At 53.4% G+C, this 26,393-nt stretch overlaps 9 protein-coding genes across 9 annotated transcripts; 3 read left to right on the top strand and 6 right to left on the bottom strand.

Annotated features, from left to right (window-relative positions):
• Nucleotides 1-249: 249 nt before the first annotated feature.
• Nucleotides 250-4,822, bottom strand: BO72DRAFT_302661 (ubiquitin-specific protease UBP15). Its single transcript, XM_040940448.1, has 11 exons — nt 4,614-4,822; nt 4,361-4,481; nt 4,052-4,196; nt 3,819-3,976; nt 3,573-3,762; nt 3,411-3,519; nt 2,407-3,355; nt 1,222-2,357; nt 859-1,167; nt 684-810; nt 250-630 (listed from the first exon to the last, which is right to left on the bottom strand). Exons 1-11 carry the CDS (start codon nt 4,620-4,622, stop codon nt 521-523), a joined length of 3,363 nt encoding a protein of 1,120 aa, XP_040804361.1. The 5' UTR covers nt 4,623-4,822; the 3' UTR covers nt 250-520.
• A 1,486-nt stretch (nt 4,823-6,308) lies between these two features.
• BO72DRAFT_371117 (protein kinase PKP2) lies at nt 6,309-7,829 on the top strand (the record flags this gene model as incomplete). Its single annotated transcript, XM_040940989.1, has 4 exons — nt 6,309-6,439; nt 6,502-6,621; nt 6,703-6,985; nt 7,038-7,829. The coding sequence occupies 4 exons, from the start codon at nt 6,309-6,311 to the stop codon at nt 7,827-7,829; spliced, it is 1,326 nt and encodes a 441-aa protein (XP_040804360.1).
• Nucleotides 7,830-8,505: 676 nt separating this feature from the next.
• BO72DRAFT_483876 (YqaE/Pmp3 family membrane protein) lies at nt 8,506-9,206 on the top strand (the record flags this gene model as incomplete). Its single annotated transcript, XM_040947830.1, has 3 exons — nt 8,506-8,693; nt 8,753-8,828; nt 9,029-9,206. The coding sequence occupies exons 1-3, from the start codon at nt 8,645-8,647 to the stop codon at nt 9,204-9,206; spliced, it is 303 nt and encodes a 100-aa protein (XP_040804359.1). The 5' UTR covers nt 8,506-8,644.
• A 298-nt stretch (nt 9,207-9,504) lies between these two features.
• On the bottom strand, nt 9,505-10,631 carry BO72DRAFT_445361 (signal peptidase complex subunit SPC3). The gene is made up of 3 exons (XM_040944023.1): nt 10,359-10,631; nt 10,150-10,223; nt 9,505-10,067 (listed from the first exon to the last, which is right to left on the bottom strand). Exons 1-3 carry the CDS (start codon nt 10,502-10,504, stop codon nt 9,529-9,531), a joined length of 759 nt encoding a protein of 252 aa, XP_040804358.1. The 5' UTR covers nt 10,505-10,631; the 3' UTR covers nt 9,505-9,528.
• Nucleotides 10,632-10,821: 190 nt separating this feature from the next.
• Nucleotides 10,822-11,845, top strand: BO72DRAFT_422987 (gamma-glutamylcyclotransferase family protein; the record flags this gene model as incomplete). The annotated part of the gene is made up of 3 exons (XM_040942830.1): nt 10,822-11,090; nt 11,175-11,364; nt 11,467-11,845. The coding sequence occupies exons 1-3, from the start codon at nt 11,063-11,065 to the stop codon at nt 11,843-11,845; spliced, it is 597 nt and encodes a 198-aa protein (XP_040804357.1). The 5' UTR covers nt 10,822-11,062.
• A 48-nt stretch (nt 11,846-11,893) lies between these two features.
• On the bottom strand, nt 11,894-16,566 carry BO72DRAFT_398068 (cysteine proteinase). The gene is made up of 7 exons (XM_040942076.1): nt 16,131-16,566; nt 15,968-16,051; nt 15,836-15,902; nt 14,542-15,755; nt 14,105-14,485; nt 13,981-14,049; nt 11,894-13,931 (listed from the first exon to the last, which is right to left on the bottom strand). The coding sequence occupies exons 1-7, from the start codon at nt 16,139-16,141 to the stop codon at nt 12,173-12,175; spliced, it is 3,585 nt and encodes a 1,194-aa protein (XP_040804356.1). The 5' UTR covers nt 16,142-16,566; the 3' UTR covers nt 11,894-12,172.
• A 1,134-nt stretch (nt 16,567-17,700) lies between these two features.
• On the bottom strand, nt 17,701-19,183 carry BO72DRAFT_302544 (eukaryotic translation initiation factor 4E). Its single transcript, XM_040940447.1, has 3 exons — nt 19,054-19,183; nt 18,212-18,961; nt 17,701-18,158 (listed from the first exon to the last, which is right to left on the bottom strand). Exons 1-3 carry the CDS (start codon nt 19,086-19,088, stop codon nt 17,879-17,881), a joined length of 1,065 nt encoding a protein of 354 aa, XP_040804355.1. The 5' UTR covers nt 19,089-19,183; the 3' UTR covers nt 17,701-17,878.
• A 1,761-nt stretch (nt 19,184-20,944) lies between these two features.
• BO72DRAFT_493289 (putative protein kinase) lies at nt 20,945-22,680 on the bottom strand (the record flags this gene model as incomplete). Its single annotated transcript, XM_040948368.1, has 2 exons — nt 20,945-21,146; nt 21,203-22,680. 2 exons carry the CDS (start codon nt 22,678-22,680, stop codon nt 20,945-20,947), a joined length of 1,680 nt encoding a protein of 559 aa, XP_040804354.1.
• An 834-nt stretch (nt 22,681-23,514) lies between these two features.
• Nucleotides 23,515-24,387, bottom strand: BO72DRAFT_493288 (uncharacterized protein; the record flags this gene model as incomplete). Its single annotated transcript, XM_040948367.1, has 4 exons — nt 23,515-23,865; nt 23,923-23,981; nt 24,057-24,296; nt 24,360-24,387. The coding sequence occupies 4 exons, from the start codon at nt 24,385-24,387 to the stop codon at nt 23,515-23,517; spliced, it is 678 nt and encodes a 225-aa protein (XP_040804353.1).
• Between the last annotated feature and the right edge of the window lie 2,006 nt (nt 24,388-26,393).

Here is a 26,393-nt window from a genome sequence, read left to right as displayed (position 1 = left end):
ATAAAGTGTCGACTTTCTGTCGCGGAGAGACCGACGGAACGAAGACAGACGACAGACAACAGACAACAGACAACAGACGGAGGAAGTTCTGGCCAGCTGTGACTTTGGCCCGCGTGCATGTTTGATTGTGTTTGCACCCCTTACCGCGCCCGCCCCCTTAGACTAGCCCTCCCAACCGCGGGTGGACCCTTAACCTAATTCATACGGTACCTCAACTACTACAGTCACTACTACAGTACACACCTCGGATGTTAAATGCACACAATTGTCAATTAAGTCATACATAACTCATCTCGCGCGAAAGAGCCACCAGGCAATGGCTGCTATAACTGCTAGGCCCGCCCTCTACAAAGAACTAGTTGTAGACAACAAGACCGCCACCGCACATCCAGTCCGTAGCATATAACATAAAGACTTACTGCTCTCTTCGCAACCAGGTCTGCTGGTCAGGCATCTGATCGCAAGTCTGTCCAGCAATATCGGGCGAATACAAACACAACCGTCAAAACAAGCCCTATATCTATCGAATGAAGAATGACTCGCTCCGGCTCCAAAAGCTGCGGTTCTTATTTACATGGTCAAGACCCAGAAGGTCGTCCGAGTCGCCGATGATGTCGGAAAGGATATCATCTGCAAGTCCTCATTAGCCAGGGCCCTCCGTGATCCAGAAAACAATCACTCACCGTCTTCAAGGTATTGTACTTTGGTGTACATGTTCTGAGGCACAGCAAACTTGATTTTCTCAAACTGCTTGCCCTTGATCCCCGTTCGTTTCGATAGGCGTTCCTTGGTCTGCTTGAAGATTTCGCCCTGGAAGGTGTGAGCACGTGGTAGTCGCAGAGACAGAGTCAAACTTACAGGCTTCATGACAAACTTGAAGGGCACACCATGCGGTCGGCTGACGTCACGATCGAAGTTGAACACATTAATCGTCCGCTCACCCTCTTGCATGCTGAGCTCCTCTTCGGGGTATTTCTCGGCATAGAGCGTCACGAATTCGTTGATGCCCGCAATCTTTGAGTCAGGCTGGAACTCCCGGTAGATCTTGCCGCCATGGGACTCATATACCCGGATGTCTGCATTGTCTTCCAGGTTGGCCTTCTTCTGCACACCGGCAATGACGTCGGCAATGGTCCCATCCCGGGGAACAAGGACCTCCACAACTTGCTGTACAGACGGTTAGTCATCGTCTTGACATTCAACCAACTCGTTCAGACGTACCTCTTTCGTGATACCTTCCGGAAGCCACGTGACCTTGAGACAAGTCTTCGACTCGTAATCGCTCAGGCTTGTTTCCAGCACCTCGTAATACAGGGCGTCCTGGCGATGCATGCTGTAGCCATAGGTGGACATTTGCCCACTCAGGATGTGGTACAGAGTTTGGTTGTTCTGGTTAGGGTTTCGCTTAATGAACTGTTTGGGCTTGCCGGTGCTGGCGAGGACCGGCGCAAAGCGAATGTGCGTGGGCTCCACATTCAGATGCTCGCCGACCTTCTTCGAAAACTGATCATAGGTCATCTTCCGACTCAGAGTGAGGTTGAACTCTTCGCCCTCCTCCGACTTGAGCGGAGCAAAAGTAACGGTGATCTTGTTCAGTAGGTAGTCGTAAAACTGCTTCGCATCGGTGTACAGGGCGGTCGCCGGCAATTCAGACTCCTTGATCTGCTTCTGGAAGGTGATAATGTCACCATCCTGAATCTCCGACTGCTGGAAGGTTTGCTTCGGCTTCATGACATCAATCATATTATGCTTGATCTCCTCGTATAGCATAAATTCAGTGCCGGCGGGCCAGCCCATGCGTTCGAGAATGACGGGAGCAAGCTCGCTCACTTTTTGCGTCCTGCGGACATAAACGGGGCCCACGCCGGTGAGGGTTTGCGAGGGAGCATCGAAGTGCTTGAGGAAGACCAGTATCGATTCTTTGCCATCAGGCCAAGCCACGGTTCCGTCGGCCGATGGCTTGCCAACCTCCATGTACACCTTGAAGGGATTCCCCTTGGTGCTGAAACGGTTGTAGGCGTCCTCAAGAGTCATTTTGGGATCCGGTATGACTTGGTCAGGGCGGGTGGTCTTGTTCTGGCGGTTCACCATGACCCAGAAGCGGATGTGGCTTGGATTGAGGCCCCTCTCTTCGGCAAGCTGCTCTGCAAATTCGCCGACCTTCTGGGCCCGTAGTGCCTTGTACTGCGTCGGGACGGCAGGATCGCTGGCGGGCAAGTCATTGCTGGTCAAATCAAATCCGTGATGAGACTGGAAAGATTCCTGCGTCAAGACTCCGACGTTGATGTACAGGTGGGCCTCCTCCCGCTCTTTCTTGCGACGAAGCTGCTCGGCCCGGTCCTCTACGAGACGCTTTTCTGTCGCGATGTTAGTGAGGCAATCGCCCAGGGCAGTTGATTGACGTACCGATATGAGAAGGGACATCCTCCTTGGTGATGGGCACAAGCACATCGTCCAGTCTGGTCTTACGGATGTAGACCAGCATGTAGGCGTTCATCGAGCGTTTCGTGGACAAGCCGCGAGTGTATGGTTGTCGGACTCCGGCCGCTCCGTTGGTCAGCTCATATTCGCCTCCGTAGTTCTCCTCAAGCACCTCTTTGTCCGTGGCCCGCGTCACGCGGTCATCGTCGAATTTGTACCAGAATCCGTCCTTGGTCGGCTTGAGGAAAGCGTAATAGTGGCCGGCATTGAGATCACCGCTGTGAACCAGCACACCGTGCAGCTCGTAAATCCAGGGCTCGGATTTGTCGGCATCGTTTGAAAGGTAGGGGGTGGCATCAAACTCCATAGGAAAGGCGTGACGGTCGTTAATCTTCATCATAGCATCGCGGTTGATGTCGTACTCGAAGCGCTTCAGATGAAGGTGCAAGACCGGGGGGAAGCTCTCGAAGATGACACCCTTCTTGGCATCCTGTAGACCATACGGCTGACCCGCATCGTACTTGTTCTCCCCTTCGAGGGTCTCGACTTGGATGTAGTCTTTGAAACTGTCATCGAGAGTCTTGTTGCCGCGGACGTTCAGCTGGATATCCCAGAAATCTTCCACACGCGACGACTCGTAGTCAACGTCGATGCAGGAGATGTAGGTCTTGGTTTTGCCCACGAAGAGTTCGGGTAGCGCCTTCTCGGCCGGGGTGCCTTTCATCCTCTCCTCCAGTCTCTCCATGAGCTTCCGCGACAATTCCTGGACATCCTGCTGTTCGAAGATCTGCCTCGATTCCCATCCAAAAGATGCGGTCAGCTCCGTGGTGGACACCGAAGTCTCGCTGGTTTGGAGGTTGAAGAACAACCTCTGGAGCGTCCAAGCGCTATTGTCGCGCGAGGCTTCCGCCTCGGTTGGGATCTGGTAAACGGCCTTCCAAGCGGTCAGTCCGAAGCGGTGGCAACAACAGGCGGCGAGGACAGCGTACCTTGCGGAAGCGGTTGGTGAAATACAGAGACTGCAGAAGCGAATTGAGGTAGCATGTAGCACCTTGGTTCTTCAGACCCACCAGGCCAGTCTCCTTCTTCGAGTCGTAACTAGACACGGGGTTAGCGATGCGACTTCAGCGACTCGCCTTCGAACTGCATACTTCTGGAAGTTGTGCCATAAGACACCCGTCGGGTCCTTAACCACGCGCACGTAGGCTGTAATCTTGGCTTCGTCGTTCTGCACGAGGGGCACGCCACGGCCTTCCCACGGTCGGCTGAACAGCCGGTGCAGTTCGCAGAATCTGGTGAAGCCCCAATCTCCCTCCTCCGCATGGAACCGATGGGTCGCGACTATATCCCAATTAGTCCGAGAGAGCGAGCTCGTTGAGGAGGCAGAGGCGGCGTACCGTGATGAACGTAGATGGAGGGATCGTTCACATTGGACAGGACGAGTGCAAACTGCACACAGGCGTACCAGTTGGCCGGCGGTTCGCCGTCCCAAGCATGCTCCAGGTAAAAGGAGGCATGCTCCACATGGTTTCCGTAGGGGAAGAACAGGATTCGCCTGCGGACAACAGCAAGTCAGAGTCGCTCTCAAGGGCGGTGATATTCCAACCAAGGGATCCGTCGGGGCACCCACCAAGGGAAGCCCGCGCACTGGAAGACCGGGCCGTGCTCCTTCTTCTTCAACTTCCGCCAATCCTGGATATGCCATGTGTGATAGGTCTCATCTTCGGTTTCCAGATCCGGATCTTTCGGGAAAATCCGAGCCATCATTGCTGCATCTGGTTGCGGAGACAGGATCAGTTTCTCGGACGTGGAGGGGAGGGCTGCAGTTGTGCGGCGGCGAGCCGTCCCACGGCGGGGACTTTTGGGAAGTCGGGCCAAGTCCATCGCAAGACGGCAGGATGCGCACAACAACGATGGGGAGGTGTTATATGGGCCTTACGGTCATCTGCGGAGGGCTCCGACCCCGGTTCGTCCGATCCGGAGCGGGAGACGACGACATCGTCGGTTCGATCCTGGTGATACTGCTCATATTCGTCGACGAGCATATCACTGTCGGCGGCCTGGAGACGTCGGGGAAAGGTTACAGGATCAGTACCAGTGGTTTTTGCGAGGGGAGAGATGGGATGGAAAGGTGGTTAAGATCTCCGCGAAAAGTGGTTGTGAGGCGAGGGTGATTTGAGACCAGAACTTACGTTGTCCATGTGAGGTAAAAAGTGCGATCCACGCACTGAGATAGCGGGTCACTCTTTCTCGCGGGCGATTACAAGGGAAGGAGATAACCCGTTGGGGTAAGGGCAGGGAGAATGGGGGGAAGTGAACAGTGAATAAAGGGAATTGAAGAAATGGGGGGGGGAGGTCGGAAAATTGGGCGAGCCAGTCCACAACTGGGGGTGAAGAATGAATGAATAAAGATTGACCGGGAAGTGAGAGGAGGCAGAGGAAGAAGCAGAAACAGAAGCTGATCCGTCTGGGCTGGAGCCGACTTGGAGGCAGTCCACAGGCAGTCCACAGGCAGTGGGATTTGAAGCTAGTGGCGGAGTTGCCAAAACCCAATAATAACGGCCATGCGGGACACTGCACCAGCTCTTTATTATTATTAAGATGATCTTCTTTTTTTTTTGTCTTTCGACTGGGTTCGCAGATGAATCCAGTGAGTGGGAGTGTGTGTGGTTCGATGGACACTGGATACCTTACTCCGTAGTCAGTTACTGTAGCAGCAATGACAAAGATCTTTTACGGTCGCAGGCGCCAATTTCCTTGCTTGCTACTGAATCAGTGTTTGTTCTCTTCGTTCCATCCTAGTGTATGTTTCACTGGACTTTTGGTGCTAGAGATGCATAATGACGGTGTCTCAGCAGCCGGGTTTAAGTTACTGGATTTACTTAACCTTTCATAGTAGGCGGCAAGGCAACGGTAGGTACTAGGTAGCACTGCAGTGATGGGACAATCCTCGACCGGTCTCTTCATCTTATCTTTCACTCACTCTATTTTCTTCTTGCTGCTGTCATTGCATTCCGTAGACCTACCAAGGAGAATCACTCATAGTTCGAGGAGACAACGTGGATGGGAAAACCGGCTAGACGAGCCACATACCGAACCGTGATATCACCGCCTTTTCTGCAATGCTGAGTAGTTCAGATCCGAGGCAGGCTGCAAGGTCGATGTATGGATGAGGCTGAGAGAGAGGATGGAGATGAATGGTCTGGATTCAAGAGACAAGGCATTGTACCTGTCCTTATAAACTCTCCCTCTTTTCTTCTTGCATATTAGGTATTTATCATGCTCTATCCTCAAGTACAGAGTACAGTACTATCTATCCCTTCCACCGACCTGTCGCCTGATCCCTCAGGCATCATCAGGCAACTTCAGGCAACAATCCACTCCGGGCAGATATGACGATAGAAGGCTCGCCTCTCGTGGGCGTTTGTTTCTTCAGCAATCACGCCCCCCATTAGCGTCATGCTCGACCGGATTTCCATCCATTGATCTGTGAGTCAATCCATCGGGAAACAGTCTATTGCCGAACAAGGCACGTCACATGCCAGTCACGTCGGCCTGCGAGCTTCCTCTCTTCTTTTTTTTTTTTGGCTGCTCTCACCGCCCGGTCGAGGAAACCGGCCGCATTTGCCATCCTTCAAGGAAACCATACACTATATAAATGAGCTGATCATCATACCATGGTGAATTGGGCCATTCGCTGTGGGCCCTTCGATCCTCGCCTCTGACAACCCGCCATGTATGAGAGGGTTTGTCCGCTGCTGAATACCCGTGGATCGTCTGACTCCAGCAGACCACCGCTCCTGTTGTGTTGTATCACCACGAGTACTGAGTAACTCAATGCCACCCCCTCAATTGACCGACCCTTCTCCGTTCTCAGCCGCCGCAATATGAGCCCGAGCCATCCAGCCCGATGCTGGCGTGCCCTCCGCCGGAGCTGTTTGTCAGCTCCGCGGTTCTACTCTACTAGCTACCAAGCCTACAGTCCCCCACCCTGGCGACCTGTCACAGCATTGGACGAGTATGTGATCTTCCCTTCGATCGCATCGCATCCACCTCGGGGCTAATCTCATTCTCTTGCAGATGGGTTGAGCGCGACATCCGTCCCATCAGTCTACGACAGTTGACTTTCTTCGGACGGACATTGACCGAATCCCGCCTCATCAGCTCGGCCAACTACGTGCGAACGGAGCTGCCCACTCGGTTAGTACTGTACCTTGCTTAGAACTTAAGCTTTCTGTCCGCGGGGTGGATATCCGACTAACTCTCGCCTCGTACACCCAGACTTGCACATCGTCTCCGCGACATCCAACGACTACCATATGTGGTGGTTGCGAACCCGCATCTTTCGCTGGTGTACGAGCTCTACTACAAAGCCTTTGAACGATTTCGGGCCATCCCGGAAATTAAGACCCTCGATGACAACGACCACTTTTGCGAGATCCTCCGCAAAACCCTGCAGGAGCATCTGGTGGTGATCCCGAAACTGGCCATGGGCGTTTTGGAGTGCCGCGAGCTGGTGACGTCAGAAGTCCTGGATCATTTCATGAACACCCTGTTGAGAGCGGTAGGCGCCCCCAAAGTTGACTAGACGGACCAAGCTGATGGTCTCGTCCTAGAGAATCTCTCGTCGAGTCATTGCGGAGCAGCATCTTGCATTGACCGAGACCTTCAATTCACCGTGGCACTTCCCCGGCTCGCAGGATCGCTCGGACCTCAACGCCGACTACGTGGGCGAGGTGTTCCTCAAGTGCAATGCCAAGGAGGTGGTGGAGCGCTGCGGGAAGCTGGCGCAGGATATGATGCGGCAGACGTCGGGATCGGACAAGATCCCCGAGATCACGGTGCAGGGGCATCTGGAAGCCACCTTCCCGTACATGCTCAGCCATCTGGAGTATATCATTGGCGAGCTACTGCGCAACTCCATCCAGGCCGTGAGTGAAAAGTACCACGGTCGGGCGGAGAAGCCGCCGCCGATCGAGGTGCTCATCTGCGAGGCGCCGCAGCATGTGATCATGCGCGTCTCCGACCAAGGGGGCGGCATCCCGCGGGAAGTGCTGCCGTACCTGTGGTCGTTCAACAAGGGGCCGCACAGCAAGTCGCATCTCCGCAATCTGGGCAAGGTTCCGGCGATGGCGGCCACACTGCAGGAACTCAGCGTGCCGACGGAGAGGAAGCACGCGGACAAGGAGACGTTCCGGGAGAGTTCGCTGGACTCGCTGACCTCGCGGCGGCCGGATCTGCGGCTGGGGATCGGACTGCCGATGAGCCGGGTGTACGCGGAGTACTGGGCGGGGAGCCTGGAGCTGCACAGCCTGGAGGGGTATGGGGTGGATGCATTCCTGCAGATCTCGAAGCTGGGCAATCAAAACGAGCAGGTGACGACGCGAGCATCGATTGATGCGGTATAGGATGAGTTGTTGTTTTAGTCTGGTCAGGGCTGCAGGTGGAGCCGTCATACAAGTATAAGATATGATACATACATAGTACATAGGTACAGTATATTACTGCATGTTAACATGAGAACTAAATTAGCCATTGGCACAATCAAACAATCAATCAACCCATGTACAACAACTCATCACTGATTGAGTACTCGATAAAAGCATCAGCCACAATGGCCCCACCTATACTTAATCCACGCGCGAGGTACCCCGGGAGATCCATCCACTAACAACCGTCAAATCACACATGAAAAGTAAAGTCAGTGAATCAATCCCAGCCAAGCCCTCCAGCAGGTCAACCTCACATCGATTCCGTCCCCATGACGTCAAACCAGGGATGTTGTCCCCTTGCCGGTAGTGCCATCACATACCAATCAACCCTGTCAGTGACCTCCATCTATACTTTCCCCTATAAACAGTACCTAGTAACTATTGTACTACGAGTATCCCGTCCCAGTGACGTCGACAGCCATCTACTTCTTGCCTTACGACAGGGCTAGCCAGCTAGCCCCAAAAAACAAAAAAACCACAAAGACAAAAAAAAGAAATGAAGCGCCTCAACTCTGCCCAAGACGACAACATCCCCGTCTATATATTCCTGCTCCTGTTCCTGATCCTGGGGTTGAGTTTTCTGGGAACGTATCTCGAGACGGTCAGCAGCAGCAGCAGCAGCAGCACCAACACCAACACCAACACCAAACGAGTGAAATCAACCGTGCGCTTTCGTGCTTGACTACAGTACACCCACCACACAACAACACCTAGGTCCAATCCAGCCAAAAATGGCCGGAACATGCTCCATGCTCTGCCTCATCCTCATCACCATCTTCAGTACGCATCAAAGCCCAATCAAGACCCCAACCCAAGCAACAACTAACACACTACAAAAGTCCCCCCCCTCGGCGTCTTCCTGATCTCCGGCTGCAGCGCCGATTTCTTCATTAACCTGTTGCTCACGCTTCTGGGGTGAGTTTCCCCCCTTTCAACCCAAACCCCAGCACAAGAAAGCAGGAATCCCATCCCCATCCCAACATGACAACCACGAACACTGCATAAACATATCACCATCCCCACAACCACCAACACTACATAAACATACCACCATCACCACAACCACGAACACTACATGCACCTGCCAAACTCAAACTAAATCTCAATCTCACCAGCTACCTACCCGGCCACATCCACGCCTTCTACCTGGAGTACGTCTACTACCGGAATTCCGATGCGGTGGCGCCGCGCCGCGCGCCGGGGGTGTATTCGGAGCGGATTCAGCGGGGGGCGCATCACCACCACCATCAGCAGCAGCAGCAGCAGCAGCAGGCGGGGTATGGGACGATTTAAGCTGGGGCCGGGGTTGCGGAGCGGTGGGTGGTAGTTGGACTAGGGTAGTCTGGTCTGGTGGATGGTGGTAGGCATTATGCCTGAAGTTTTGTTTTTTGTTTTTTGTGTTTTTTTTTTTTTGTTCTTGGGCGAATCGCTAGCGACGAGTTGAGGAAATTGGGTGGGGAGGATATGATCCATGATATGATTAGCGCTATCCTTATCCTTATACTTGCACTGTTACTGTTACTGTTACTCTTACTGTTACCGACGAAGCCAGGATGCGATATAACCTAATGAATCCTTTTATTGAATCCGAGAACCCTTCAAAACAAACCCAACCCTAAACAGCAGTCTTCTTCCCCTGCCCCTGCTGCGCAGCAGCAGCAGCACCACCAGCCCTCCTCAAAGCAGGCAACCCAAACGCATCACTAACCCCCACCCCGCCCTGGGTGCGCGGCACGCTCCCGGACCCCGGACTCCACCACAGCGCCCCGACCCAAGGCTGCACATTCCACCCCACGGCCAAGGTGACATTCTGGCGCTCCGCCATCCTGCCCGACACATCCCCGATCTGGTACTTGGCCTTCTGGTCGCGCAGCCTCAGGATGCCTGGTTCGGCGTGGGCCTTCGCCTTCGTGGCGGGAGGTTTCCTGCTCCCCGCCTTGCTTTTACTCTTGGTCTTGCTCTTGGGACTGGGAGCAAAGAACCGCTCCTTCAGCGCGTCGAACGAGTAGGCCGATTGCGGGGCGGAGATGATGGTGTCCCAGACGACGGCGTGAGAGACAGCGGAGGAGGATGTGTTGGTCGGGTCGGAGGGGTAGGAGGCGTAGACGTAGACGAAGAGTTGTTTGGTGTTCCAGTTGAAGAGCGGGGTTAGATCTTTTTCTCGGGGTTTAGTCCACCGGAACTGAAACTCGAGATCGAAGGGCAGGGGTAAGGTAAGGTAAGGTAAGCAACGCACCAGCATCCAGATCAAAGCGCAGCTGCGCGTACTCTTCCTTCCGGGTGGAGTAGTAATGCGGACGGCCTTTGGTTCTGTGGGCAAGTTGGTTAGCTTCGCTGTTGCTTGTTCAGGGTGAAGCTGTCCGCGGAGGTAAATGGAATGGAGGTGTGCTAGCTAGCTAGCTAGCTAGCTAGGTATATCCCCAGTTTGGATAGGGTCAGACATACACCTTGACATCCCGCAGCTTGACCTGCGACGTGACCCCGTCCGTCGGAAACAGCAGCACGGAGAGCGCGGCCAGCCCGGCGACGAAGAGCGCGACGGTGGTGAAGAAGCCGAAGACGGCTTGGGCGCGGTTGAGGGTCGAGTGCATTGTTCTCCGGCGAGCATTAATGATGTAAAAAGAGGACAGTTCCCTATAAGGGAGGAAGACAACAATCCGAGTGGGATTGCTGGTTGCCGAGAGGCGATAGTGTTGTTGTCGATGACAACGACAATAAAGCCACCTGGGCCTTTTCTCCACGGGAGCGGAGCTCGGAGATTGTGGCTGGTGAGCAGGGGATCGCGGCTGAATGGGGTTTAGTGAGGAGGTTACTGGGCAGATTACGGTTAGACTCGTGGCTTATCGATAAGGTTGTTTTGTATGAGGAGACTGGCCGGGTATCTGGAGAGCACTATCTCAGCTAGTAACTCACCCCTCCTTCCGTTCCATCTGCACGTCCATTGACATCTACACAGGGTAGAATACCTTCAAGTATTGTGCTTACACACTCTCCCTCAGATCATAATCAATCCAAATCCGAATAGTCACCTCCCACCGAACTCAAAACAAACACTTAATACTCCTTATCAGCTGTATACACCACACAACATAAACAAGCAGCCCTCCACCACCACCATTACCAACAGTACCTACCTAGTACAACCCAAAATGGGCGACCACACCCTCTTCTTCTACGGTACGTCCACCCCCCACCCCCTACCCCAGCACCCCAACTAACCCCCATAATCCCCATACCATGACAAGACTAATCAAGCACAAGGAACCCTAATGTCCCCCCAAATCCTGCACCGAGTAATCCACGGCCGCGCCACACCGGAACCCTGGCAACGAGCGTACCTCACCATCCGGCCCGCGGTCCTCCCCAACTACCGGCGGCACCGGGTGCGGCACGCCGACTATCCGGGGATTGTAGCCGTGGCTGTGGGCTCTGGCTCTGGCTCTGGGGGAGGGTCGTCAGGCGGGGGCATAGGGGTAGGGGAGGGGGAGGAAGGCGTGGCAGCAGCAGCACTTCCCAGGGACGCGGGTAAAGCTGGAACTGACGCAGATGCAAGCTCCGCCTCGGTGCTGGGGACGTTGGTGACCGGGTTGACGGAGGGGGATGTTTATCGGTTGGATTTGTTTGAGGGGAATGAATATACCAAGGTCAAGGTCAAGGTTAAGGTTGGGGTTAAGGGGAAGGGGGAGGGGCACGGGGCTAATGGGGTTGGGGATGAGGAGGAGGATGTACGGGTGGGGTTGGAGGGGTTGGAGGGCACTGCTACTGCACCTGACGGGGCAGAAGCAGAAGCAGAAGCAGAAGCAGAAGTCGAGGCGCTGACGTATGTCTGGACGGCCGGGAGGGAGCGGTTGGAGGATGCCGAGTGGGATTTCGAGGCCTTCAAGAGGGATAAGATGGCTTGGTGGGTCGAGGCGGATGAGCGGGATTGGTGACACTCCAGATTTTACGAGTAGACCTTGTAGAGAAGTCGATCTATCTGTGTCTTCTGTTCGAACCATAATCATAAGTCATGTACATTGAAACAAACCCCCACCCCCACATCGCACGCAAATGCAAGCAAGCTTGGTATCTGGTATCTATGCTACTGCTAAATGTATCCCACAATGTCCCGAACGCCAGAGAGATCGAAATGCAATATCAAAACAACAAAAGGGAAATTCCAGATATATGCTAATCAGTAACATGCACTGAGCATTTCTTAGACGGACTGTCTCTGACAAGCAGGCCTAAGTTCCGACGCCATCCGCAACACGCAGTCATCATTTCTTAGACGGACTGTCTTTGACAAGCAACGACTTCGAAGGTGTCCCGGGAACCTGGGTCTCAACAACCGTATCTGGCACAGCCCCACCGTCTTTGTTACCCATCTTACTATCCGACTCCGTGGCCGCGGCAGACAGATGCAGCGGTGTATACCTCTTGCTGACCTCCGACCTCACCTTGGACGGCGATGGAACCGGGGTTACTGGTCGCGTGGTCTCCGACTTCGCCTTCAAGGATGCAGCCGGCTCCTGACTGTCCGGAACTTCGATAACTTCCTGACGAGTCGGGTGCGGACCAGACGGTCCCGTCTCGTCCTTCCTAGATGTCACTAGACGAACTTCGTCTGCCGCCTCCCGTTCTTCGTGATCATTCACGCCCGCCGCCTCATCCTTCTGTTCGCTAACTTGAACATCATCCTTCGAGACCGCAGCTTTCGTCGGTGACTCTGGATCTGGTCGTTGCTCAGGCGCCCGAGACGGGGACTGCATAGTCTGGTTCCCGGTCGCTTTCATCGGCGACTCCGTCTCCACCCCACGCTGCGCTTCCGGCGATGCCCAAGGAGACCCTAACAAATAACAGATCGGCTTGCGATCCGCCATGGTCTCCTTGGCACTACTTTCCTGTTTGCTCATCTGCTCCTGTTCATCATACAGCGCGTCGAGAAACTTGCGCAGTCTTTTGCGGAGATGTCCCGACTTGAGCGGTGGCCAGTCGCCGTCCTCCTTCTGGAGTATCTTCCGGATGAACGTGTCCGGGTCCTGCACGAATTTCTCCAAGTACGCCAGTAGATACAACCCGCAGTCGGAGTAGTTGGGCTGCAGCGGAATCTTCTGAGCCGTGATGCCTCGAATGAGCTTCGTGTTGATCTCGACGCCTTTCTTGGATTTCGCCTCCTCGTACAGGTAATCGCGCAGGATTCGGGAGGTAGGACTGCGAGTCACGCCTAACGAGTCGAAGGTGATGATGGTGGGTTGGTTGACGTCGGCTTTGCTCGTCCGCTTCGTCGCCTGTTTTCGCGATGCCTTGGCAGCATCCGAGGCCTTGACGGCCTCTTGCGAACAAGCTGTCTGCGACGACGGCTGCTCCGCCTGAGTTTTGGGGAAGGCCTGCACAGGAATAGACGAAACCTCCTCGCGATCGGGCCACTCCTCCACCGGCGTCCCCTCCTTGGAAGCGTTCTTGGGGGGTTCATCGGCCAAGGTCATCGAAGCCAGCGAATGGCGAGTCTGTTCTTCCTTCGCAGGCTCGGCATCGGGAGCTATCGACGCCCCTTGTGCAGTGCGAGGAACCTCGGGCGGAGGAGTTTCCGGTATCTCTTGGACCTGACTGTCCAACTGAGACGATGACTGCACCTGGCTGGACAGTGGCTCATCGTAGACTTGCGGCTCGGCAAGGTCCTGCAGATTCGGTAAATTGCATATGATGGCAACATACCAATGGGCATGTTCGTTGATGGGCACGACGACGAAATCGTGGTTGAAGATGTCAACGTTCCTGGTCCATTTCTGCACGCCGTCGTAGTTGATGCCTTTCTTCCCCCGTGGCACATTCATGAGAGTGTCATAGAAAAACGAATTGAAGAAATATACTCTCTTGGCCACATCTTCGTTCGTTCGACTGAGGTGTTCCTGCAAAAAGCGGATGTAGAACTCAATGAGATTGTCGTTCAGGAACTCGTCATTTTTGCGAAGTCGGTCACGGTCTTGCATGTTGACCTCGGCCTTTTTCTTCCCGAATCGGGGGTAAACAAGGGGTCTAATGAAAAGTCAGAATTACCTCATGGTGACAGCAGATGATTACATACTTATGCCACTTTTTCACAGGTCCATCGGACTGTGACTGGGTTGACTGGTCCGCTTCATCGTCGTCATCACTTCAGGTAGTCAGTGGACCAGTTGCCAGAACAACAGGGACGGAGTAAGGCTCACCTCACGATGGTGGTCGACGGAAGGCGACGTAACATGGCTCTAGTCTGACGATTGGACGCTGGAAGTGTCGGCGAAGTATGAACCTTTACGGGGATCTGCACACTCCAAGCGGAGGATAGTTTGGATGCACGAGGACTGACGTCCGGTGAAGACGGGGAGGACTTGGCTGCAGAATTGGAGGGGCCGGGAAGTTCCCGAGGGGCGGTGACTGTGGGGTTTCCTCTTTCGTCTTGCAGAGAGTCTGAGAGGCGCATTCTTTTGACCGGCAACGCGGAATTCTCAGTACCTCTCTGCGGACCTGCAGGCAACGGTCTCTTAAGTCCATAAGGATGTTGTTTTAGTTCTCTATCGTGAGTGTGAAAGGCTTTCTCCAACCAGGCCCTTGATGCAGTTAGCGTTTGGCGTGAGCCCATCCGAGAGGGTGACAATATACATACTCGTCCTGCAGCAACGGCTCGATATTCCAACCCCGGAGACCATCGGAGAATCGTTCTTTTTCTTCGGCCGAAGAAAGCTCTAGGTCTAACTTCTGATCGAGCCCTTCCATCTTAGACAAGAGGAGTCTGATCTTGCCACTCGGAGGAAGTCCCCCGGTGGCCTTGGTGACTTTACTCAGAGGGAGCTCAAAGCATTCTGCCGGGTCGTTTTGATTATGCAACAAGATAACCCCTCGCTCAAGGTCCATGAGAAGCTCGACACCATTTCTTTGATCAGCATGCTGCTCAATAGGCCCAAAGCGGGCATAGATGATCCCAAACGACTTTGTAGTGGAGGCTGCTTTATTAGTAGTGTACTTCTGCTGCTTCCCCTTCAATCCGCGCTTAGTTTTGGAGGGAGTAAAGACCGTATGTTGGATATCAGCCGGTGACGATTGCCGGTGCTCTTTCCCCAGGGCTACTTGATTATCAATCTCGCCCTTTCCCGCAACTTTCTTACTCCGGCGCACCTCGGCCGTGACTTGCAACTCGTCCGGACTGTCCTGTGACTCGGATGGGTCTCTAGTCCTCGTAGGCGAAGCCAGGCCGTTTTGACGAGGTGAACGAGCCAGTGCACCTTTACCAGGATTGCGATTCTTGGAGGGCGAAATCTCCACACCCCGGAGGACCTCATGCTTGGGCGCACGCTTCGAGCCGTCGATCCTGGAAAAGCCACCATCATCCGAGGAAGCTCGACGACGCCTCTCAGCCGCGGCATCCTCCGTGAAGCGTTCCTCGCGGGCATCGTCGGGCCGAGAAGTCGGGGCGGGATGTTTCTTGCCGTGCTTAGCATTGCCCTTCCTGTGCTGCTGCTGCTGCTGCTGCTGCGGGGGTTTGACGTTCTTCTCGACACCGCGAAACTCTTCCAGGGCAAATAAGTTATTCCGCGTCTTCCTCAACTTGGCTGATCGGTGGCTCGAGGTGGGAGACATACGTGACGGGTGTGTGGTAGGGGGAGAGGTATCCAGCGCGGGGTGCGCATCGGTCTCCTTGTCGACGAGGCCGAGAATGCTTCCAGACCGTGACGGCTCCGGGGCGGCGCGATGACGGGGACGTTTGGTCGGCCTTTCATACGGGTGAGTCTCGTGGGGACGGATCTCCTTCTTGCTGGCACGGACTGGTCCACTTTGTCGGGCCTTGCCCGATATGCGATCCACGATCTTGAAAGGGGAGTCCTTCACGTCCAAGGAGACAAAAAGGTCAGCAGGGTGATCTCAACCATGCGATCCAGAACGTCAAGGAGAAACAAACTCACCCCTATCTTTTTTCTCTTCGGCATGGTTTGTCCGGGGATTATGGGTACTCCATTGGGGTCATCTGATCTAGATCGCAAGCATGTATCAGCGCTGTACCAAATCCACTCATTGAGCCTTGAGCCCGCGCGTACCGTAAGTTGCTGGGGAAGAGTCTTATCTCGTCTTCTAAAGTTGCTTGATTGTGGTAGTGGGGGCGAATGGGCTTGTCGTCGGGTCTGGTTGTATCTTGCAGCATTAGCCCGTTGTTCAGCATGTGCGGACATACCGAGAACATGTGCGACTGCTTGTACTTACGAACGAACCATCCTCCTCCCCAGATAAAAGAAAAAAAAATTGGGTCTTTGGTTGCTATAAAATCAAAACGTACGGTAGGAAGCCTTCTCAAGACTCAAATCCCGTAGAGAAAATCACAATGATGCAACGGACGTCTTAGTCCGTCAATTGGAGCGGAAAGTCGCATCGGATAGCGGAGGGCAGTGTGGAGGAGGCAGACAAGAAAGCACAGCGCAGCACACCGTAAATGAGTTCCGGCTGGAAGGTGTGCAAGGCGGCGCGGGGGGATTAAAATAGAATGGAAGTCTCAAGGAGCGGGACAACTTCCCAGCAATGGTCATTGCGAGACCGAACGGTTACAAAGAGCTTTCATAACTCTGTTTTTAAAAAAACTGCAGAGCCGCAGGACGAAGAGGGGAGTTTGAATTGACAGTGACAAGAAACGCATCATAATGGGGGAGAGAGGAAAGGCGGTGGGGAGGGGAAGGGAGGGAGTTTCTGCCCACCGCTTTGTGGAACTGCGAACTGAGGCACCGTTTTTTTCTTTTTCCTTTTTTTTTTTTTTTTTTCCTTGTCTTTTTTTCCCTTTCTTCTGCCGTTTTCCTCTGTTTTTTGTTCCTTAATTAGCCTGCTTCCCTCCCTTTATCTCCCCTAATCAACTCCCGCCGGAAGGATGCATTACTGCACCACGGGGCACGGAGCCACTGGCAGCATGGCACTATTATTCCGGTCATCCTGTGTGCACTAGACCAGACTAACCAGTAACCAACCTTAACTTAGTTGAACGCATAAGTCATTCTCTACGCTAAACCGAGCTCCAAGGTACTATTTTCTGTAACTATACAAAGAATGCATCTCAGCCCTAAGTTTCATGTTTTGGCCTTGAAGGCTAGAATAACAACCCATTCAAACATTCCCCAAGAATAGTATACTGAACCAACAAACCCACCAGACCCTCAATCTATGACAGCTCACATCTACGTACTTGTACTTACTCGGTAAGTCGGTCCCCCGTCTGCCACTAACCCTAAACCGCTTGGATGCATGCATCCGAAGTGTTTGGGGGGGAAGGGGAGATCTATCTTATCGCAGATCTTGACCGGGCTTGAAACCAACCCAGTTGTTGCGGATGCACTACCGAGAAATACGGTAGTTGTAGCATAGAATACATGATAAAGTGCGTATTGAATAGACCGGTCTGTATCTTCTTGATTCGCTATGGCTTCGGCTCAAGAGGAGCACTAAGGGAATTCTCTTGACAAAGACTTTAACCTTCGCTGCAGAGGAGCAAGCAGGATATAGCACAGTGATCCTGGAAATAGTCTGCGTCATAGCATGCAGGGCGCAAGTGTGTAAATACTCGAATCTATTCGTACGGAAGACTCAAATCATCAGTAATTCCAGTAGTTACTAACGCATGTCTTCATCCCATCACATTTGACAACCATATCCCACAGTCCACAAACCCCATCCCAGATCATAACATCAGATGGCATAGCGTAGCATAGCATCTCGCGTGACATTCGAAACTAGTGAGAATAGAAGAGAAACAATGCGACACGAACACCCTCCGGACAATAAAAACGTAAGATAGAAAATCAGATCAGACGCAATGTTCGCCCCAAATGCCCCCGATCCCAATTCGTCCCAATGAGTTTTGCGTGGAAAGAAAAAAAAGATTTCCTTTTTTTACTATACAGGACCCATATGACCCAGGCTGGCTGAAAAGAGAGAAAAGAGAAAAGAGAGAGAAGAATAAAGCATGGCGATCAAGGCAAAGCGGCCTTGCCCTTGTGGTCGGACTCCTCGCTAGCCGTCGTCGGGGCTCGTCGTCGATCTCCCCCCAGTTGCTGCTGCTGCTGCTGCTGATGGTGGTGTTGTTGTTGGTTGTTATTGTGGTGATGGTGGTGATGGTGGTGCCCGGTGCTACCAGCGGCCTTATCCTGGCGAGCCTGATCGATCGCCGAGCGTTGAGCGATGCTGTCGTCGTGGCTCTTCCAGACGATGTTGGTGTCGGTGGGGAAGTTGAGTAGACGCTTGATGGTTTCGCTGCAGTCGATCGGGTTAGTCCAAGAACCTTGGGAATTTCGAAACGAACATACCGAATCTTAATGTTCCGTCCCCCATCGATCCGAGTCCAGACATTCAGCACATCCTCCCCACTGCGCACACTCAAGACAGCTCCGCAAACCTCGTCGCCCGCTTCCGCAAACTGATCCCCAACCATAGCCAGGAGCAGGTCCTCCCAGTACCGGTCCGCCACGCCTTTCTTCAACCGCACCACCCACTTGCCACCCTTCTTGTTGGCATCGTCCTCCCAGACAGGACGGATGCCCTTCTTAAAGATGTGGTAATCGGAGACGGTAGGAAGGAGAGATGGTCTCTTGAGGTGCGAGTAGACCGACCAGAAACTCTCCACCGAGGATATCGCGGCGAGGGGGACGGTGGACTTTTCGTAATCGGAATACTTAGGGGTCGGCGGGCGGTACCAAATCACCCATGTGGACTTGAGCGGATGTTCTTTGATCGCGAACGCGGCCTTGGCTTTGGCGCTTTCCGCCGTAAGTTCCTGGTCGACAGGGTTCTCCCGTTTCTCGAACCCAGGAGTCTTGACGTCGGAAGCTCCGGGAGTCTTGGGGGCTCCGAAAGACGCGAAGGCACCGGAGCCCAGGCCGAATGCGGAGGAGGCGTTTGTCGAAGGAGAAGAGACGCCGCCCGATAGAGGCGACAGGGCGTTGAAAGGGTTGGATCGACCACCGTGGGAGCTATCTGGGCCAAACCGTTTCGAGGCGCGGGGAAGTTCAACTCTAGCGCCGTCCGACCCTGTCATCGACAGAGACAACTTGGAAGCGCTGTATGAGAACATATTGTTAGTTCTATTCAATTTTATCTCGACCTCGCCAAGCGGCCAAGGTAAATCACCAAGCGCGAACTCGTAACATACTTAGATCTGCGGGTCCAGAGGTTTGCGTTATCCATGGATGTACTAGCTACTGAGACAGCTCAGAAAAAAACGAGCGGTCACCGGCGGAGGCAGACAGGATCGGGCGGGGCGACGAAATAGTACAGAAGAATAGGAACCCGAGAACACGAAGAGGAGGATCGAACAATGAGGCCAGTATAGACGGAGAAAGGTGTAGGCAGGGTTTAGAAATTAGGTTCAATTAGGTTCAAACTGGGGCGAACGGAGCGGGCAAGAGGGGAAGAACTTTCGGTCCAAAAGAGAGAGGAGAAGAGAAGTCAAGGAAGAATAATCGTGATCGTGATCGTGAACGTGACGAATGGGAAAATTGGGGGGGGGGGGGGTGTGTGTGTGAGGGATGTGATCTGTAGGATTTAGTTTGTTGTTTGGGGAGTAGGAAGATGGGAGGCGAGGGAGGGGTGGGAGGAATAGTGTGGGAAGATCGGAGAAGTGGAAGTGGAAGTGGAAGTAGTGGTGGTGGTGGTGGTAGTGGTGGTGGAAGTTGCAAGTGGAAGTGGAGTGGAAGAAATGCGGAATTGGGAATTAAACCTGCTGGAGAGGAAGAGAAAGAGAGTGGAAGGGAAGAGAGAGAGAGAGCAAAGGCAGAGATCGGAGTGAGCAGTGAAGAACCAGAACGGCAGAGAACAACGACTGGAACCCAAGTCAGTTTTCTGCCGTCAAGCTTCTTCCTGCCTCTCCTAACCAATCAACTCTCTGCCCCGCTGCTTTTCCGCCTCCGTGGTTTTTCCAGCTCCGTCCCGTTCTCTCCGTCCATATAAAATCCTCGACTTCTTCCCGTTCCTTTCCTCTCCCTTTCTTTTTTTTTCTTTTCCATAACAAACCCAAGACCACCAACTCAAATCATCGCTGGTTGCACTATTGTTTGATTCTGTCGAATTATCTACTGCACTGGCGACTCCGATGAGTGTGTCGAGAACGAGCATCAAGACCCCGCATCTAAAACCATCATCACGAGGGCTCTTCTCAGGGCTCCATGATGCGGTGATGACCTGATTGACGGGACATTCCCTTTTTTTTGCATCCAGACTGGAATTGTGGTGGATTCGGCAGGCAGTACTCGTAGTGAACTCTGCTCTATAATGCAAGGGCATCGTAATCGTCTTTTCACGGATTTGGTGCGTCCGTCACTTTTCCTTCTGCTCTCGGACCTTAGGGGTCTCTACCATGATGAAGCTCTTATATCACATACTCTGGTAATCCGAGGTGCTCAACCGCGTGGATTGGCCTGACTTGGCTATGCGCTGGTAGAGTGTGAGGTGAAAAGGCATTTCTGATTGTCGTAATAATCTTACGTCCTGAGCATTGGTTGATGCTTGCAACGTCATGCGGTCGCTTGGTCACTGACAAGGCCCGATCATAGGGCGGTAGCCGACTGTTTGATGCTTAGCAGTTGTTTGATGCTTAGCACCCTACAACACTCTACATAATTCTACACCTCTTGATCTATGTCTCAGATCGACAAATACTCTGCCTTCGAATCTAAGATTTTTGTTTGAATGTCTTCTTTAAATCAGGTAAACAATGCCATTCGCAAGGAGAATCGAGCACCAACCGGTGATGACTGGACGAAACACAAAACTATAACACCCCCTCGAGTCATCTGAAACATGGATAACAAATGCATGCATGGTGTTCCAATTGTGTCGCACAAAATATGATAAAAGGGATTATAATGCTACCTTGGAATTACTGGACGAGTCAACTGGCCCAACCTCTGAATCGTCAGTAGGCCTGGAAGCTTGAAGGACATTCATAAGTACAAGAATATCGAAATCATGTCATCAGCAAAGGGTCAAAGTACTTCGTAGCTACCCCAACCCAGCAAATCGTTAAAAATAGATGCAGCAACCTATTACTCGGCAGGCTGTGCGGAGTCTGACTGATGTTCGGAGCCAGCCTTGATGCGCTTGGCGTCCCTGTCACTTTGGGGTGCCAGAGGAGCCACCTTGCGCTTCTCTTTATCCCTCTGGTACTCTGCCCGGCGTTCTTTGTCCTTCTCTCTGCGGAGGGCCTTCGACTCAAACTCGTGCCAATCACCCTCAATGTTCTCGAGCCTAAAAACCATCAGTTAGGTTTCAATATTAAATCAAGCCAAGGCACGAAGACTTACTCGATAGCTTGCTGAGGCCGTGGCTCCTCCGTGGTGAAGTATGGGTGCGCCAATATCTGCCCAGTGGTGGGTCGTTTCGCAGGGTCATACTGGAAGACATGAGATATAAGATCGAGAGCTGCTGGCGAGAGGATTTCGCCGTAGACCTCCTCAAAGATCCTCTTCTTCCGCTCCGTCGGGCGCATTAGCTCGAACCAAGGCATCTCAATCAAATCTGGCCATTCGGCGCGGTTCGGGGTGCCAAGGCAATTGTAGAGCTTGTCGAGTTGACTTATCTCCCCTCCCTCACCCGGGAAAACAGCCTTCTTCGTGAACATTTCAACATATACGCAAGCCGCACTCCAGACATCAACAGCGGGGCCGTACCGAGTCTCACCAAGTAGTAGCTCCGGTGGTCGGTACCAGATGGTGATGACACGGTTCGTATAATCTAGCTGGCGACTTTTGGAGAAGAATCGTGCTAAGCCAAAATCGGCATACTTCAGCTGCCCTCGGTTGCTGATCAGGATGTTAGCAGCCTTGATATCACGGTGCATGACGCCTCGGTGGTGGAGATAATCTAAGCCTTCAAACATCTGCTTGGCGAGGTCCTTCTTGTGCGCTTCTGTTAGAGTGAAGGTCGGGTGGTTGATCAAACCAGTCAGGTCGTGCGAGAGGTATTCAAACACCATGAAACACTCATTCCTCTCCACCATGACTTCTAATAAGCTGACAACGTTGTTATTGCGAAGATGTTGAAGCAGCTTGATTTCTCGAACGGCGGTCACAGGGAAGCCATCCTTCTCACCCTCCATTCTGATCTTTTTGAGCGCAACTTTACGCTGGGTGTACACATGAATCGCCTTGAAAACCTTGCCGTAAGTGCCTGCACCAATGACCGATTCATTACCTGGTTTTCGGTAGTATACAGAATCCGAATTTGCGAATTCCTCAGAAAGAACGGGGCGTGGTTTTATGCGGGTCATAATCTTGATTTGCTTTCTCGGCTCCGGAGAGCGCTCGGGACGGCGATCAGGGCGGAAATCCTGTTTCCGATCTCCTCGAGGTCTTTCGGTGCGAGGAGAATCGAATCGGCGGTCGTCCCGTCTACCCTCACGCATACTTCGGGGCTCTCGGGGCCCACGAGGTTCTCGCGTGTCGCGATAATTGCGGGAGTCTCGGAAGTCTCTTCTGTCATTTCGTGCACGGTCACGCTCTCGCTCACGCCGGTCACGTTCGCGTTCGCGGTCACGCTCACGGTCGCGGTCGCGGTCGCGGCGATCAAAGCGAGGCTCGGATTTGAACTTTGGCGGTGGGCCGACCGGCATCCTGTTGCGTGAAGGTGGCTCGGCGGCACGCTGAGGTGGCTCTCGAGCTAGCATCCTCTGAGCTAGGTCGGGAACCGGCTTGGGAGCTGGGGCAGGAGCAGTCTTGGCCTTGAAGGCGAAACTTATTTTGCCTCCCTTGTTTGGAGTAGCAGAAGCAGCAGATGGTTGCATACCCGGGGGCGGATTTCTTTGAGAATCACCATTGTCGGGATCGGCTCTAGACCTGTCGATATTTGCTCGTGAATCCTGTCGTGAACGTCCATATTGATCACTATCGTCTTTGGCACCTGATCTTGCCCGATCACCCGCTGGTGGAGGTGAGGGACTGTGTGACGGCCCATACAGTTCATTAGGGTTTGACGGGTCCGCTTGACCTCGCGAACTCGGTGTATTCCAGTGAGATTTGTTGAAATTACCTCTTTGCCGAGGAGAAGGCCCACCTATGTTGCCATGATGGTTCCCCCGATATCCCGAGTTCTCATCGCGGTAAGTTGGACCTGGGGATGGTGATGAACCACGATTATGTGAAGAATGGTGTGGTTGCTGATACTGATTCGGCGAGTCCCCCGTGGCGTATTTATCTTGCCGTTGTGGTGAAGAGCGGCTGGTTAAACACCGTGGTTAGATTTGCCTTGTAGAGAAGAAAATCTCAAAAGCCGACTTACACGTGGGAATTCTGGTACGATGATTCTTGTCCGGGCCAGTCACTCCGGTCCTTCGAGTAAGGGGATGTGGACTCGGCGTGGGATTTGGGAGATGCCGTATGATGTGATGATCTTGAGACATGGGAACTATCTCCTGATGGCCGAAAATTTCTCGAATGCTGGTCATTAGAAGCATCAGACACACGTCTTCCTCGAGTTATATTACGCGTGGCTTCTCCCTTGGATATTTCCCCGGCGGGATTAATAGCAAAAACTGACGGCTCTCGGCGAGGAGAGGAAGACTTGTGTGAATCGCCTCCCGAAGGTCGAGTCAATCTCGTCGAATCCATCATGGGCTCACCTATTGAGTTCCGATGTGAGTCTCCGGAGTATCTCGAAGCCACAGATTGAGCAGAATGACGGGATAGTGAGCGGTAGCGGCGTTCGCCCTGGGGCTCGTCTTCGAAGGACGGGCTGTGTGGGCGTCGAGAAGGATGAGAGTATGGCTTTCCTCCGCGGACTGGCGACCTCGAGCGTCTCGAGTGTGGGGACACAGGGCGGCCTCCTCCGGCCTTGCGGCGTTCCCTTCCTCGTCGTGACCCGGGAGAAGGCCTCCGGCCACCTCTACTGCGTCCTGAAAAACGGCCTCGCCTGTTCGGTGGATATCCACGGTCCAGCTCGTCGTTGGGGTTGAAAGAAGGTCGACGATGTCCTGGCCGGTTGGAGTGTGAATGAAACCCACCGGGGGACGGGCTCCGTGTTCTCTTACGTTTCGAAGGTGGTGGTGCAGATGGAGAGTCGTTTCGTCGAAGGCCTTTGCCGGCAGGTCTATCCGTGTCTACCGACCGGTGCGCTTGCGAATCAGGACGAGTCGCGGGATTGGGTGATCGGTGACGAGCTGACTTCTGGCCAGGGTAGGTGTCAGGGGGCGGAAGACCGGATGAGCCACGACGAGAGATAGGAGGTGAAAACTCGCGGTGCGGACGTGAATCGTCGTAAGAAAGATGGGAACGCGGAGGCGGCGACCGTAGCGAATAATCAGGTCTGCCCTCCTTAGGGCGGCGGCGAGGCTCCCGATCGCGAAATTTATCCCTGCCCCGATCACGATAGGAACCTCGAGGTCGATGATTCCGTTCCCGATCTCTGTGATCTCCAGTGTCGTTGGAGGCTTTCCACTCGTCTCTCAACACCGGACTCCTGCAGGACCCAGCCATGTAAGCTGCTTCAGCTGCATCTAGTTCCAAGCAGAAGAGAAGGGAGAGAGGCGGCAGGGATCAAGACGACCGACCCGCTAGAGAAAGAGACGGTTCGCATGTAGATGTCAGCGCGAGAGAAAGTCCGGTGGAGCCTAGTTAGTGTACTGTATCTTGTCTAGGCGATTCAGGTTTGGGATTGGGTTGGGGGGGGGGGGGGTGGGTGTGGGTGTGGGTGGGCGTGTGCCGGCCGCGTTTCTCAGAGAGGATTCCTTCAGTGCTGGGGATTGGGTGGTGCGGAAGACTGGTTTTTCCGGGTGAGATCGATAGACTCGATGGCGGTGGTAGATTGTTGAGGATCAGACGAAAAGCAAAGGCGGACTGTCAAGAAAAAGAGAAGAAAAGTTAATAGCCGTGGAGACAATACTTTCCATAGTGAAGAAGGCAATAGAAAGGGTCTCGTTAACTCAAGGACAGGAAAGGGAAGGGAATGGAAGGGATAGACGTACCTTTCCGTTCCTGTTTTGTATGCTATCCGCTTGAATAGAGTGAATTCACAGCGAAAGGATAAGAGGGGGATGTGGTGTGGAATTCCTCTTTAAGGCGGGCTACCAGTACGAAGAACACCACCCGTTGATGGAAGTGTGGTGCTGGATGGAGTTCTACTTATCGGCGGGAAGTGACTGGCAAATGACTGGACTTCTCTTCTTTAATAGTGAAGAGTCAGTCAGTCGACCGAGTCAAAGCGGGCGACTTTCTTGGGCGAGCCAGAATCCCATGTCCCGCCAGTCCCAGTATTGCTGCGTGGCTCTTACTACGATAGTGAGTTGCTCTCACGAGATGATGGGCACTTCACCCACCACATGATGAGCGGGCAAGCAGAGGGTTGCCCCCGAGCAATCGAAACTTGATCTCCAGTTCCTCGCACCGGGGCTGGGACCGACTTGCGATGTCGAAATGCCCCTAAGTCGGATTGCCGCCGAATGGGAAGCGCTTCAAGTCAGCCTGGCAGAGCCCCCGACTTCTTCCATGGCTATTTTGCCTGGGTGCTGTGCTTGATGCGATTATGCAACCAAGACTTTTTTTTTCTTTTGCACTTGTCGTGATGCAGACAGAGCTGGTCTTGGGTCGCTGATTCAGAGCTGCGGCTCATTGTCGGTCGTTCTGCTGCCAATCCTTTATGTCCTTCCCCGCCTCTTCACCAAATAGCTTGTCCACGCGCCACCTGTTGTGCGAAGCACATTCCCTCGGTGTCAAAAAAGAGGAACCTATCTACAAGAACCATATATACCCAAGCGCAAATGATGTGGATCAACAGAGGAATCAATCCGACCGAAGTGAGCCATTGCAGCATTGCACAAGGTCGATTTTCTGCAATACTCAGTCGCTAGATCAACCAGGTCGACTTAGCAAGGCAGCATTCGATAAATATTGAGGGGAGCGAGCCGGTAAAAGCACCACACGGTTCGGGATAACGAAGATTGTTGGCCGTCTCAATCATCCGCTGTTATACTTGCTCGGTTGACTGTCCCGAGGAAGCTGCCGGTGTATACAACCGTTCAGCGGCGAATAGACATAGCGCGATCCCAGCTTGGAAGGGCCCGAGCCATCTTCGAGCAAAAAAGCACGGTTATGATAGATCAAAGGACAAACTCCCCGATATTTACTCGAAGATTCACCAATGTGCCATATGTGAGACTGAGCTTCGCATGAAGCGAGCATCAGCTCGAGGCGGGAAACAAACGACTGAGATCTACCGAAATCACACGTAGAATCCAGGAATCGGACGATAGGCAAATACTCGTCCAGCCTTGGGATGGCTGGGCCTATCTGAAATCAAGGCAATACGTACCCAGACACCCATGCTAGGATGGGGTGACATCGGAACAACCCAGTCCCTCAGCTTGAGGGATCAACACTTGCCAGTCTGTCACACTGTTGGCTGGCAACGCGCAGGAAGTCTATAGCGCACACAAGTTTAAGTGAATGTTCGCTATACTAAGCTGGTCGTAGAGATCATCAGGGAATTTTGAGTCGGCAGGGGGTC

Source organism: Aspergillus fijiensis, assembly GCF_003184825.1.
Source record: "Aspergillus fijiensis CBS 313.89 unplaced genomic scaffold BO72scaffold_9, whole genome shotgun sequence".
NCBI lineage: Eukaryota > Fungi > Ascomycota > Eurotiomycetes > Eurotiales > Aspergillaceae > Aspergillus > Aspergillus fijiensis.
The sequence above is the reverse complement of the archived record's forward strand: the minus strand, read 5'-3'. Positions and strand labels throughout refer to the sequence as shown.